Source organism: Emys orbicularis, chromosome 22 (assembly GCF_028017835.1).
Source record: "Emys orbicularis isolate rEmyOrb1 chromosome 22, rEmyOrb1.hap1, whole genome shotgun sequence".
Lineage (NCBI taxonomy): Eukaryota > Metazoa > Chordata > Testudines > Emydidae > Emys > Emys orbicularis.
The window spans coordinates 13,198,125-13,211,196 of record NC_088704.1 but is presented as its reverse complement, the minus strand read 5'-3'; the positions used below and the strand labels follow the sequence as shown (position 1 = coordinate 13,211,196).

Genomic DNA, 13,072 nt, shown 5'->3' with positions numbered 1-13,072 from the left:
CAGGCTCAACCTCTCTCAGCCAGGGTTGCTATACAGGAAATAGCAAAGATGCACTGACTGAATTAGGAGAGCTCTCAGCTATGCCAGTCCTAGCAAGAGTCCCTGTGGACTGACTAAGGGCAAGGGGTGATCTCTCCTCTGGTCTAGTCCCAGCCTGTCCCAGCAAGAGTCCCTAGAAGGGACTGGTGTAATTGTGTAGTCATCATAGTCTAATGCTATAGACTTGGCTTTTTCTACCATATGTTATGTGATGCTGCGATCTCCCCGCCCAGCAGAGGCAGCTGATTATCAAGGACCAGTGACCCTACTGCTATGTGGATCCTCTCCTTTTATTTATCTATGTATTTATTTTAACACCCCGCTCAGGTTTGCATGAGTTTGACTCGCTGCGCGACCCGGAGGTGAACGATTTCCGTGCAAAAATGCGACAGTTCTGTGAAGAGAAGGCGGCGAAGCGTCAGCAGCTGAGCTGGATGGCCTGGATGGAGTACAACTTTCCCTTGCAACTGGAGCCCTTGGCCAAAGGCCCCAGGACCGGCCCCCTTCGCGTCCCCAACAAGAACATCTTCGTCAACGTCAAGTTCGAGTCTGGCGGGGTAAAATCGGAGCTTCCTGTTATGTGTAAAGGGTTTGCGTGCTCTGTTCTGCATCCAGCTGTGGGACCAGGTGCTATCAGAGAGAGAGAGTATGCCATGGTTCCGTCTGTTTGGGAATTATCTTGACTCCTTGAGATTGAGATGTTTGGAAGGACTGTGTGAAAGCCGGCCACCTCCCCACCAAACAGCTGATTGATGGAAACGCTCCCCTCCCCAAACGAGCGTTGCCCGCACCCTCTCTCGAAATTCTGCGCTGCTGAAACAAATCCCCTTTTCTTTTGAAATAAGAGAGTCAGGCGGTCTCATGATCCCAGCATGCTGCTGCGAGGCATTAGGCTGCCTCTGCCACGGAGCACCTGATAACTTCTCATTCCTTCCTGCTGCCCTCTGATAACCCCAGTCCTGGCATTAAACAAAATTTCCAAGGAGGCTCAATCTGAATGAACCATCCATAACGTAGCGCTTGCCAAGCATTCATCCTGGCAGCTCTCTTCACCCCTACCCCCCACCCCTGATTAGCAGGTATCGTCCCCCTTTTGTGCCGACAGAGGCAGTAGAGGCAGGAAGTTTTAAATGACGTGCTGAAGGCTGCAGAGGGAGTAGGCGGCGGAACTTCAAATGGGACTCGGGAAGTTCCTGGCTCCCAGTCCTGTGCTCACACCACTGGACATGCCCCTCTCCACTCTGACCTCTGTCCATCCCTGTTTGTTAATGTGGATAATTACGCTGCCTCCGTAGCCTTCTCTTCACCCCTAGGTCCTTTTGGGGAATCTAGCTATCCCTTCTGGCATCCGGGGCTGTGGGTCTCTCTCTGTAACTCCCGATGCTGATTTCAGCCCCTTCTCAGCTGGTATTTGACTGTACGTACTGTTTTGTTGGGATTGCAGGAGAGCTTCACCTTCCAAGTCTCCCCCAAGGAATTCCCTGTCATGTTAATGAGCTATGCCATCAAGAAGCAAGCTACCGTCTTCCGCCACCAGACAGTGGAGAGCCCTGAGGATTATACTCTGCAGGTGAAAGGGAAATGTGAATATCTCTACGGGAACAACCCCCTGTACCAGTTCCAGGTGAGTCTCTTTCCTCCACCTACTGGTGAGCTCTTTCCCAAGCGTACAGGCACTTTTCTCTCTGGGAGGCAGGAAAAGGATGCTCCATGCTATTGTCGTCCATGTTCCTTATGTCGAGCTGGAAATACACCCTAAAGGGACCCAGTCCATTGTCCAGTTAACAACGGTGACCTGAATACTGCCCCAATGGACGGCCCTCTAGGGGGGAGTCTATGAGCAGGCACCACAAAGAACATAAGGCTGGGCTCGGTCATGGATGGAGAAAGTTTGACTCGATTGTGGGTCCCTTTGGCGTTGAGTGCTAATGAGCCAAACCCATTGTGTGTGGGGGGGGGGATTATGGTTCCGAGGGGTGACTCCCTCCATCCCCTCTCCCCAGCCAGGGTGTAGCTGCTGAATGTCAGAGTTGAACAATGGCTCCCACTACTGGGAAGCAACACTGCCCCCTCAAACGGCATCCCCCCTCCTCTGCTGTGACACAGGCGGGCTCTCTGCTGTCTGGAGCAATGAATCCTTACCGGCATCGTACCATAAAACCAGGCAGCCCGGTGCATGTATGGGGGATGGGCTTGGAAACCTGGACCCACTCACTCTTGGAACTGCACTTTAGTCTTTAGGGTTCTTCGTGCCAGGGACGCCTCCTAGGAACGATGTAGGTTTAGAAAGGAATTGGCAGGAGAACCTAGTTTTGGTGGCTGCTGGGTCACTTCCACATGCTGCCCTTCCTCTCCTGTCTGACCCAGCCCTGCTTCACCCCCACCGCTACCCTCTCCACAGCCTTGTGGCTTCCAGACCGTCTGTTCTACCAGGATTACTCTGTTCTCTCTCTGCCCCTCCTCCCACCAGTACATCCGCAGCTGCCTGCACCATGGCCTGATGCCCCACCTGACGATGGTACACTTCTCCTCCATCATTGCTATGCGAGACGAGCAGACCAACTGCACCGCCCACACCCCGAAGATGGTTTCCAAGCCTCCCCCGCTCCCCAAGAAAAAGGTAACCATGCGAGCACACCGGATACCCTTCTCCCCCTGCTCCCACCAGCCTGACACACCCATTTGCTTTTTCTCTGTCTTTTCCACAATGAAATTGAGATGCTAGTGCCACCTGGAAGTGACTGCCCAGCAGGCAGAGTGACACCCTGGCCCTTTAATGCAGGGGTCATAACAAGGCCAAAAGGGGGTAATTGGGGAACCCCCTCCCTCAGTTACATAAAGGACCTGCACAGAGACCCTCTATTTCTTCAAATGATGGTCCCTGTATGTCCTCCAAACGTGGGTGCGCGTGCACACCATGTGCCTGAGTCCGAAAGGTTTTCCTGGCAGTGTCTGCTGACCCACATGTGTGTCATGCATCCCTTCGTGTTTGCAGCCGAGGGTATAATAGGTTGTGTGGGTCGACGCCACTCTAGTGCCCTCTTACTGCCGCATGGCCTGCCTCGGCCCTGTTCCTTTGCGCTCTTAGTTTTTGCTAAGAGAGTGATTTCTCTCCGTTTGTCTATAGTTGTGTATAGTAGTTGCAGACTTAGTAGTAGGTTGGTTAGTACTAGACATTCCCACGCGGGGAGTATGCCCACATTCTGGGGTTTAAAAACTGTGTCTCCTGCCCGCATTCATTCTCCATGAGCAATGAGCACTGGCGGTGTCTTTATCACCTCGGTGAGTCTCGTGTCACGGCTCCTTGCTCCTTCTGCGAGTCCTTCCTGCGCTGGACCTGGGAAGCTTGGGAGCTCCACCTCCGTGAGTTCCTCCATGGAGGAAACAATGAGGCAGCTTGCTCATTTGGATCCGGGCCCATCGGAACCGCTGACACAGCGACTTTCACCGGCGGTGCACGCCCCTTCCACTGTTTCCCATGCCCCGGATCCAGCAGTACCACCGGGGAAGGGCAGGCCCAGCCATCCGAGCAAGAAGCACTCTCGTGGGCACAAAAGCAGGTCCCCACAGTGGACTGCTACTAAACGCAGCGTTTCCTCCCTGAGACGCGCCTGGTTGGATGAGATGTTACGCGCAGAGACGACCACACCGACACCCAAGCTTCCCCAGGTGGAGGGAAAAGCTCAGCACAAACGGGGTCTGGCAGTACAGCTGGCCGCCCTAGTAGCCGCCCATTCAGAGTGCTCCTGAACCACCCTTCCCGCTGCCACCTCCGTGCCATTTGGACAAGCTGGAGACGCTACCTGGCCCTGTGAGCATTTCCACGGGCACTTGTAGGACTCCCGGCTGATCAGAGCCCCTCCTCTCCATTGTGGAATTGATGCTATCCTCCCCAGACCCTCTTCGATCCTCTCCAGCCCCCTCCCCTTGCCCGTGAGGTCCCCGCTCCAGTGGACGAACTGATCCTGCTGCTCCTGGAATGACCCCCATTGGTGCCACACTGCAGCCCGCCCATTTCACTGGTTCCCCCACCGCTGGAACCATTCTCGGAGTCAGAGGAGTTTTTGGAGCTGGAGCCTTTGTTCTCCCCCATGTCACACCGCAGCTTGGATTCGCATCCCCGACTGCCTTATCCACCAGTGTATGATCCAGCAGCGAGGGTCTGGTACTGGTACCCGTGGCGCACACCACACCCACAGGCCCCTTCGCCTTGGCTGCACTGGGCACCCTGGAACACCTACCGCCACCACTAGCCGCCTTTCCAAACGTCCTATCACTCCGCCCAGGCTCCTCCATCAGCACCATTGAACACAGAGGAAGTGGCGGACGTTGAACTAGTACTGCCGGCTCCTCCGGTCCCCATGGCCACTTCCTTCTTGTTCATTCCTCCTTCCCTATCTCCGCCAGATGATCACCGGCAGTATCAGGACCTGCTCCAGTTGGTGGAAGAGGACTTGGGAATACCGCTGGAAGAGATTCAGGATCAGCAGCACCAGCTCCTGGACATTCTCCAACCTCAGGGACCATCTATTAATGAGGTCATCCTCCCACAGCACCGACAGAAATCAACCCCTCCAGATTGGGTGGCGAAATGCATGGACCTCTTGGGGAGGAAGATGTATTCCCTGGCGATGCTGCAGTAAACTATCAGACTCTGCTAGCCAAATATGATTTTAATAACTATACGGGGCTACCAGAGTTCCGGGACGAACTGCCACCAGACCAGGGATTCTCAAACTGGGGGTTGTGACCCCTCCAAGCCTCTATTAAATTAAATTACCTCCCCACACCTTTTTAATTTATAAGGGGGGGGGTGTCACACTCAGTCTTGCTGTGTGAGAGGAGTCACCAATACAAAACGTTTGAAAACCACTGCACCAAACCAACAGCAGCAGTTTCAGGCGCTGGTGGATGAGGGATGCCTGGTTACCAAGGTGGGCCTCCAAGCAGCTGTTGATGTGGGGGAGGTCTAAAATAAAATCGAGGACCTCCACTTTGTTGAGGACAAGCTGTTTTACTCCAAGATGGACTCCCTTAGGGACGATCCGTAGGGATCTATACCCTGGCTCCACGATGCAGGCAAGAAGCGACCGCAGTTCGTCCCCGCCTGCATGTGCCCTGCCAGGCCTACTACCAATGCCAACAGGAAGCCCCATGCAGGTGACACCAGTCTCAGCAACAGTGCTTCCCGACCTCCGCCATGGCCCCCTCCTCAACTCTCTCCCACCAGCAACCAAAGTCCCAGTTTTGATGCGTCGATCAAGACCTGCGAACCTTCCCCGTTGCCACCCTTGGCACCCCATGTCATCTTTGGGGGCCATCTTGTCCTATTCACCCACAACTGGGGCAAGATCTCCATGGACCATTGGGTACTGGAGATCATCCACCACGGATAGCCGTAGAATTTCTATTTTCCCCAGCAGCAGCCCCCATCCCCCTAGACACCTCTAGGGGACCCTTCTCATCAATGCTTTCTCCAACAGGAAGCAGATGCTCTTCTTGGGAAGAGTTGGTCCCATCTCCCTACATGGGATGAGGCTTCTACTCCCCTTGCTTCCTCATCCCAAAGGGCACCTCCCCATTCTCCACCTTTGGTTACCGAACACCTTTATCAGAAAATCCAGATTCTGTATGGTGACGCTGGCATTAATTATCCCCTCCACGGGGCCTGGTTCGCAGCTCTTGACATGAAGGATGCCTACTTCCACACTGACACTCATCCAATTCACTTTACTGGGGCACGGTTCGACTCCATCACGGCATGAACCTTCCTTCCAGCGGACCGCTTCACAGTGCTGATGACTATAATTGCAGACCTGCATCACAAGCACGTCTGCAGTTGTCTGTCTCTCCTTGGACATACGGCAGCTTGTACCTCCATTGTGCTACACTCACATCTGCACATGCGTCTCCTCCCGCTATGGCTCATCGACAGACCCAACCAGGACCATTTGGACACCAGAGTCATTGTCCCCAAGACAGTTCTGGCCTCCCTCACGTGGTGGACCAACCCTTCCAAGGTCATGGTCAGGACCCCCTTCATCCCTCCCACCCTGCAGGCCACTGTCACACCAGACGCCTCCCTTGCAGGTTGGAGAGCCCATCGGGACCATCACACAGCACAGGGGATCTGGACGCCACGAGACGCCAGGATTCATATAAACGTGCTGGAACTGAGGGCAGTCCATTTTGCATGTGTGACGTTATTGACATGAACTGGGACCATATAGATCATTGTTGCAACCAAGGTCCTGTAGTGGCACCAAATCTTTTATAAAGGGGGTCAACTAAGGTATCTAAGACAAGGTTATGATGTGCTGGTTATAATTATGCTATCTGGGTGCATGTATCATTTTTGTATTTAAAGTTATATGTATTGGCTCTATACTGTCTGTATTTCAAACTTGTGCTATGCTTCTGGGTGACACCCCAGACAATTTGGTGTCAGCACTGCCTAGCCTGCTTGATGGCCCATTAAGGACCATCAGCTATACAACTGACCCATTGAAAGAAGGCCGATACACCTTGTGACTCAGCAAGGTATGCAGGGACATGCCTATGGACAGAACTCCTAAGGTTTTTTCTTGCCACATTCCGGAATGCTTGTCTTTGGAACAAAGAAAGAAAGGCCACATGACAAGAGACTATAAAAGACTGCTGCATGTCCTCCATCTTGTCTTCAGTCCTGCTTCTTGCCTCTGAAGGAACTTTGCTACAAACCGAAGCTTTGAACAAAGGACTGAATGACCCATCCCAGCTGTGGATGTACTCCAGAGACTTGATTTGAACCTGCAGTTTATTCTATTACTGCTACAAGCCTGAACCAAGAACTTTGCCATTACTGTATGTAATTGCTTCCATTTAACCAATTCTAGCTCTCATCTATATCTTTTTCCTTTTATGAATAAATCTTTACATTTTAGATTCTAAAGGATTGCCAACAGCGTGATTTGTGGGTAAGATCTAATTTGTATATTGACCTGGGTCTGGGGCTTGGTCCTTTGGGATCTGGAGAACCTTTTTTCTTTGACTGGGGTATTGGTTTTCATAACCATTCATCCCCATAACGAGTGGCACTGGTGGTGATACTGAGAAACTGGAGTGTCTAAGGGAATTGCTTGTATGACTTATCGTTAGCAAGTGGGGTAAAACCAAAGTCCTCTCTGTCTGGCTGGTTTGGTTTGCCTTAGAGGTGGAAAAACCCCAGCCTTGGGCTGTAACTGCCCTGCTTTAAGTGATTTGTCCTGAATTGGCACACTCAGTTGTGTCCCACCAAAGCCAGCATCGTTACAGCATGCCAGGCATTTCTTCCCATTATTGGGTCTTGCCACGTTCAATTGCTCTCCAACAATATCTCCACGGTCGTGTACATCAACCAGCAGAATGGCGCCCGGTCTCCCACCCACTGCTTCACATCCGTCCACCTTCAGAACTGGTGTATCAAACACCACGCGATGCTCCAAGCCACGTACCTCCCAGGCACCCAAAATGCCCTAGCAGATGCGCTCAGCAGGACTCTCTACCTCTCCCACGAGTGGAAGTTACATGACATCCCATTCCGATACCTCTTCCACCAATGGGGCACCCCAAGGCAGGACCCCTTTGCCACTCATGAAACCCAAAAGCTGCCCCTTTATTGTTCCAGGGGAGCCATAGTTGAGAATGTGCAGGGCGACGCTCTTCTCCTCCCATGGATAGGGGACCTCTGCTACACCTTTCCCCTCGTTCCCCTCCTTCCACAAGATCCAACAGGACCGAGCTACCGTAATACGTCTAGCCCTGTTCTGGCCACACCAGTTCTGATTCACAGACGACCTCAGACTCTCCACCCACACACCACTCCACCTCCCAACACTCCCAATCTCTTCACACAGGATCGGGGCTGGATTCGGCACCCAAACCCAGGCCCTCTTCACCTCATGGCCTGGTATTAGGAGCTTGAGGGTAGTTAGGGCTTGCTCCACCCTGGTGCGACACATCCTTAACCAAAGCAGGAGGGCATCCACCAGGGCCTGCTAAGTTAAGTGGCAACGATTCACCTCACGGGCTCACTGCCATCACCACCCAGTGAATGCAATATCTATACCTATCATCCTTGACTACCTTCTTGATCTAAAATGTCAGTCCTTTCCCTCAGTTCTATACAAGTCCACTTGACAGCGCTCAGTGCCTCCCCCCTCCCCGCTGGTGGACAGCGGCTCTGTGTTTATATGTCTTACCACTGTCGATTTCATGAAGGGTTTACTCAATGCCTTCCTGCCAGTACTCAAGCCCCACCCCCTTGGGACCTTAATCTTGTTCTCTCTGCCCTCATGAGCCCACCCTTCAAGCCGCTCTCCCACCTCTCCATGAAGGTCATTTTCTTGGTCACCATCACCTCAGCTAGACGGGTCAGTGACCAGGCAGCCATGATGGCAGATCCCCCTTACACCGTATTCCACACAGATAAATTTTCCTTATGGCCACACTCTAAATTCCTCCCAAAAGTAGTGTCGGAGTTGCACCTAGATCAGTGCATTCACCTCTCTGTGTTCTGCCCCAAACCGCACGCCTCCCATGCAGACAGGGTCCTGCACTCCCTCGACGTCCGCCGTGCCTTGGCATTCTACCTCCACAGGACCAATGCCTCTCACACATCGCCGAAACTGTTTGTAGCCATTGCTGACCGATCTAAGGGCCAATCCCTCTTCTCCCAACGAATCTCCAAATGGGTCTCTGGGTGCATCCACGCATGCTACAACGCTATCCAACAGATGGAGTCACAGCGCACTCTACACGAGCCTGCTTAGCAGATGTCTCCTGGCAAGACATCTGTCGTGCAGCAACCTGGTGCTCTGTCCACACGTTCATGTCCCACTACTCCGTCGCCCAAGCGGCGGCTGCGGACGCTGCTGTAAGCCGTGTCGTACTGTGGACTGCACTTCCTCTCGCGTTCTTGCACCCATCTCCACGCTGATTGTTGCTCGCTACTCACCTGTGTTTGGAATCCATGTAGGGACCATCACTCGAAGAAGAGGAGGTTACTTACCTGTAACTGGAGGTTCTTCAAGATGTGTGGCCCTTATCAGTATTCCAATACCCGCCCTCCAGCTGCTGTGATGCAGACTGGACTACTCAGTGGTAAGAGGGATATGGGAGAGATATTGACCCATACGACCTATTATACACTTGGCTGTGAGCATGAGGGGACGCAGGACGCACGTGCGGGTCAATGGACATTGCTAGGAAAACCTTGCAGACTCAGGCGCATGGCACGCATGTGTGCCCACGTTTGGAATACAAATAGGGCTACCACATCTCAAAGAACCTCTAGTTACAGGTAAGTAACCTCCTCTTTCCTATCGGAGATCCTGAGGTCCAAATGGGAGTGACTCCCTATGCCCGCCATGGGGGCACCTCTCCATCCCTATTTCCAGGGTTAATAGTCTGAGCACAGGTCAGGGAGCCAGGAACTCCAGCATTCTGATCCCAGCTCTCACCCTGACTGTCACTCTGGCTTTGGATTAATTCCTTAATTTCTCTGAGCCAGATTCAGCCCTGGCATGAGCAGCGTCCACTGGCTGCTGTGTTGCCCTGGACTGGGGTGCAGGAGAACTGGGTTCTATTCCTGGCTCAGCCTCTAACCAGCCAGGTTAGTCAGTTCACCTTCTCGTGCCCCAGTTCCCAATGGGGAAATTGATACTGAACATCTCCATAAAGACCTTTGCTGAGGAGCACTATAGAAGTGCTAGGTATTACTGTTACAGTGGGAGATCCACCCACTTACTCTGGCTGAATTTGGTCCTGGATCAGTTTCCCCATCTCTAAGGTGGGTACAATACATCCCAGGGGAGCAAGTGGCGATGAGGGGCTCTGCTGCTGGGAGGCACCAGCCTGTCTCCTTGCCACAGAGACTGCAGGTTGGTCTTCATTCTGGTCCATGTGCTAACTTAAGTTCTGTTCTCTCTGCCCTTTCTAGCCAACTCACGAGTCTCTCTGGTCCCTTAATCAGCCTTTTTACATTGAACTGGTGCAAGGCAGTAAGGTGAATGCAGATGAGAGGATGAAGGTAGGTGCGGGCTGGGTGTGGGTTGTTTGGTTTTTTGCATCTGGTTGCTTACCGCTTGTGTGAAAGACGACAGGGATCAAAGGCCTGAGATCACATGACTCCTTGCTGCATTGTCCTTCATTCAGCTTTAGGGCGACCTCTAAAAAGCTTCACAACAGGAAGGAGAAGGGAACTTGTTAGCCAGCAGCTCGCTGAGCGAGCGGCACATTCTTAGAAGCCTGAGCTGCAAGAGTTTCTGAGTACTGAGCCTAGCTGCTCGTCTGCGGTGACCTCACCTCAACGGAGATGCAGAAGTGCTGGAGACCAACAAAGGAGGAAGAACTAGGGCTGTGTGAGGGGGGTGAGGGCAGAGGAACGGGAGGTGGCCCCAGCATAGGGGAGCAATAGGGGAATGGAAAGAGAATAGGCCCTGGGAAGCAGAAGACTTGCTAACAGAATGGGGCAGGCAACAAATGGAGTGGGACCCCTGAGATCTGGCAAATGAGGATAAAGGAGGCAGAGAATGGTGCCTGAATGTGTCAGATATAGATGTTGTTGCCTCGCTGAAAGTGTCTCCCAGAGTGTGCAGGGGATCCTGACTAGAGGTGATTTCTAGTGCCTGGATGAACATGCAGCAGGAGGGATGGCATGGGCTAGGAAGAGGTCTCTTTCCTGTTCTGTGATAAGGTCCAGGCAGGAGAGAGGAGAAGTGAGGGCTGATGCATTTAGCCATATGGAGACTTGCAAATGCCAGAAATAGAGTTTCATATGCAGAGGCATTTCAAGGGGGATAACTAACCACTGCCAATGTGCTTTGGGGTTTGTTCTGCATCCAAGCCAGTTCTACACATCCTCCCCAGTGCTATTAATTTGCTTCTCCCTTGGCATAAGCCCATGTCCATTTCTTATTGGTTGCTTTCCCTACGGGGCATGGTCCGGTTTCCTCATCTGGGCCTGTCTAGCCTTTCAGCAGTTAAGATTCGTTAAATGTTCCCACCGATTGGCTTTACTGCTGTTGGATTTTAATTTATAGTATTTTTGTATCTTTGGTATAAAAACAATTCCAACGTCATTCCCAGCTGGCAGCTCTTTGGGGGCTGGTGTGAAATGAGTGACTTGGTCTCAGTCTTGTATGCGGTATAGTTGTAGCCTTGTCAGTCCCAGAAGGACAAAGCTCAAAAGCTTCTCTCTCCCTCACCAACAGAAGTTGTTCCGATAAGAGAGAGCACCTCACTTGCCTGGGTCTCAGTCAAGGCAGTCATGTCTTGTGACAAGGGGTACACTTTTCATAAGGGCCTAAATCCCATTTTCAAAAGCAGTCTCTTAAATGCTGAAGTCACTTGAAAATGGGAATTATGCTCCTAAGTCACTTGGCCCTTTTGAAAACTTTACCCAGCATGTCCACACCAGAAAAAAAACAGCAGCAGCAATTGGCATCCGTGTTGGCAGGCTCAGCAGAAAGGCCAATGACTCAGTGGAATGTGGAGATTCAAGGGAGGGCTCGTCAGAAGTGTCTAAGTGATTTAGGAGCACAATTCCCTGTTGACTTGCACTGGGAATTGTGCTTCTAAATTACCCAGGTGCTTCTGAAAATTCCAACCTAAGGCAATTAAGCACCCAACTCCCACTGAATTTCAATGCTCCTAAGAAAACATCAGCCTAAATTTCGCTATAGAGGAGAGTCTCTCTGGGTCCTGGGTAAGGCATACTGGCAAAGGACAGCTTGTACCACTGTTGCTCATGTGGTACCTGTCCTGGGATTAACAGGATTTAATTCTCCAGGGCTGTTGATCTGATGCCTTTTACCAGCACTGAATTGACACCCCCGAGTTCCAAACATTACATATATGTGGGCAGCATGTGCTTTCTAGGAAGGGTGATAGCAGCCATCTTATCCAACACACTGGGAATTGATCTGGTGACCTCCAGAGAGAGAGACATGAGTGCCTACAGCTTGAGCTAAATAGTCAGGCTCAGTAGCCAAGCCTGTAACAGACTCATCTCCTCTGTTGATCGGGCACAGAAAGGGACCTGTAGTACAAGCTTACTAGTGGATTAAATGAGCACGTTGCAATCATTAATTAAATCGGACAACCCACATGTGAGGTAGGAAGAGATCATATTAACTGTATAGGTCAGTACGCTGACACACAGAGAAGTTAAGGGACTTGACCAAGGGCTCACAGAGAGACCGTGGCAAGAGATGGGAATAGCACCCAGGAGTCCTGGCTCCCAATCCTGGCCCCGTTCTAACCACACCCCCTGAGCGAAGAGCTCAGGACATTGTGATCCCAATGCACTCTTCTTTCTCAGTTGGTGGTGCAGGCAGGCCTTTACCATGGCAATGAGATGCTCTGTAAGATGGTGTCGAGCGCCGAGGTGAATGTGTGTTCGGAACCGGTGTGGAAACAGAGGCTGGATTTTGACATTAGCATCTGCGACCTGCCCCGCATGGCGCGGCTCTGCTTCGCCCTCTACGCTGTCATCGAGAAGGCCAAGAAGGCACGATCCACCAAGAAAAAATCCAAGAAAGCTGTAAGTGAGGCCCGGGAGGGGCTGGGGTGGGTGCTGGGCCAGTCTCACCAGCTCTGTGTGGCAGCGGAAGCAGCATTGAGCTAAACACATAGGACTCTTGCATTTCAAAGAGGGAACTTCAGCCAGTAGAAAAGCTGCTGCCATGATGGGCTGTCCCATTGCAACTGCTCCAAGGAGGTTGGGGAGTTCAGGAACGGGTACCGGTACGATGGGCTGTCCCATTGTAACTGCTCCAAGGGGAGCAGGAAATTGGGGAATGGCTGCCATGACTATGGAGCTGTTCCATTGTAACTGCTCGGGGGAGGGAGGGAAGAGGAAATTCATATTTAATATTAATATTTACTCTATATTTAACTGCAAAGAAAGGGGAATTATTTGTGTTCATTTCCCTTTCTCTGCATTCCAGGGCTTCCTCATTTGTAGCTGAGGTTAAACCTCATTCTGTGATGGTTCTTCTCTATAGTAATGTCT

General features: G+C 51.9%; 1 protein-coding gene across 1 annotated transcript in view; it reads left to right on the top strand.

The window, feature by feature from the left end:
* The window catches only part of PIK3CD (phosphatidylinositol-4,5-bisphosphate 3-kinase catalytic subunit delta), a 69,416-nt gene that overhangs the window by 36,443 nt on the left and 19,901 nt on the right, over positions 1 to 13,072 (top strand). The window contains exons 4-8 of the mRNA XM_065421195.1: positions 367 to 596; positions 1,484 to 1,663; positions 2,510 to 2,659; positions 9,998 to 10,087; positions 12,380 to 12,601. Of these exons, the coding sequence (XP_065277267.1) occupies positions 367 to 596; positions 1,484 to 1,663; positions 2,510 to 2,659; positions 9,998 to 10,087; positions 12,380 to 12,601 (872 nt within the window). The remainder of the gene's footprint in view (positions 1 to 366; positions 597 to 1,483; positions 1,664 to 2,509; positions 2,660 to 9,997; positions 10,088 to 12,379; positions 12,602 to 13,072) is intronic.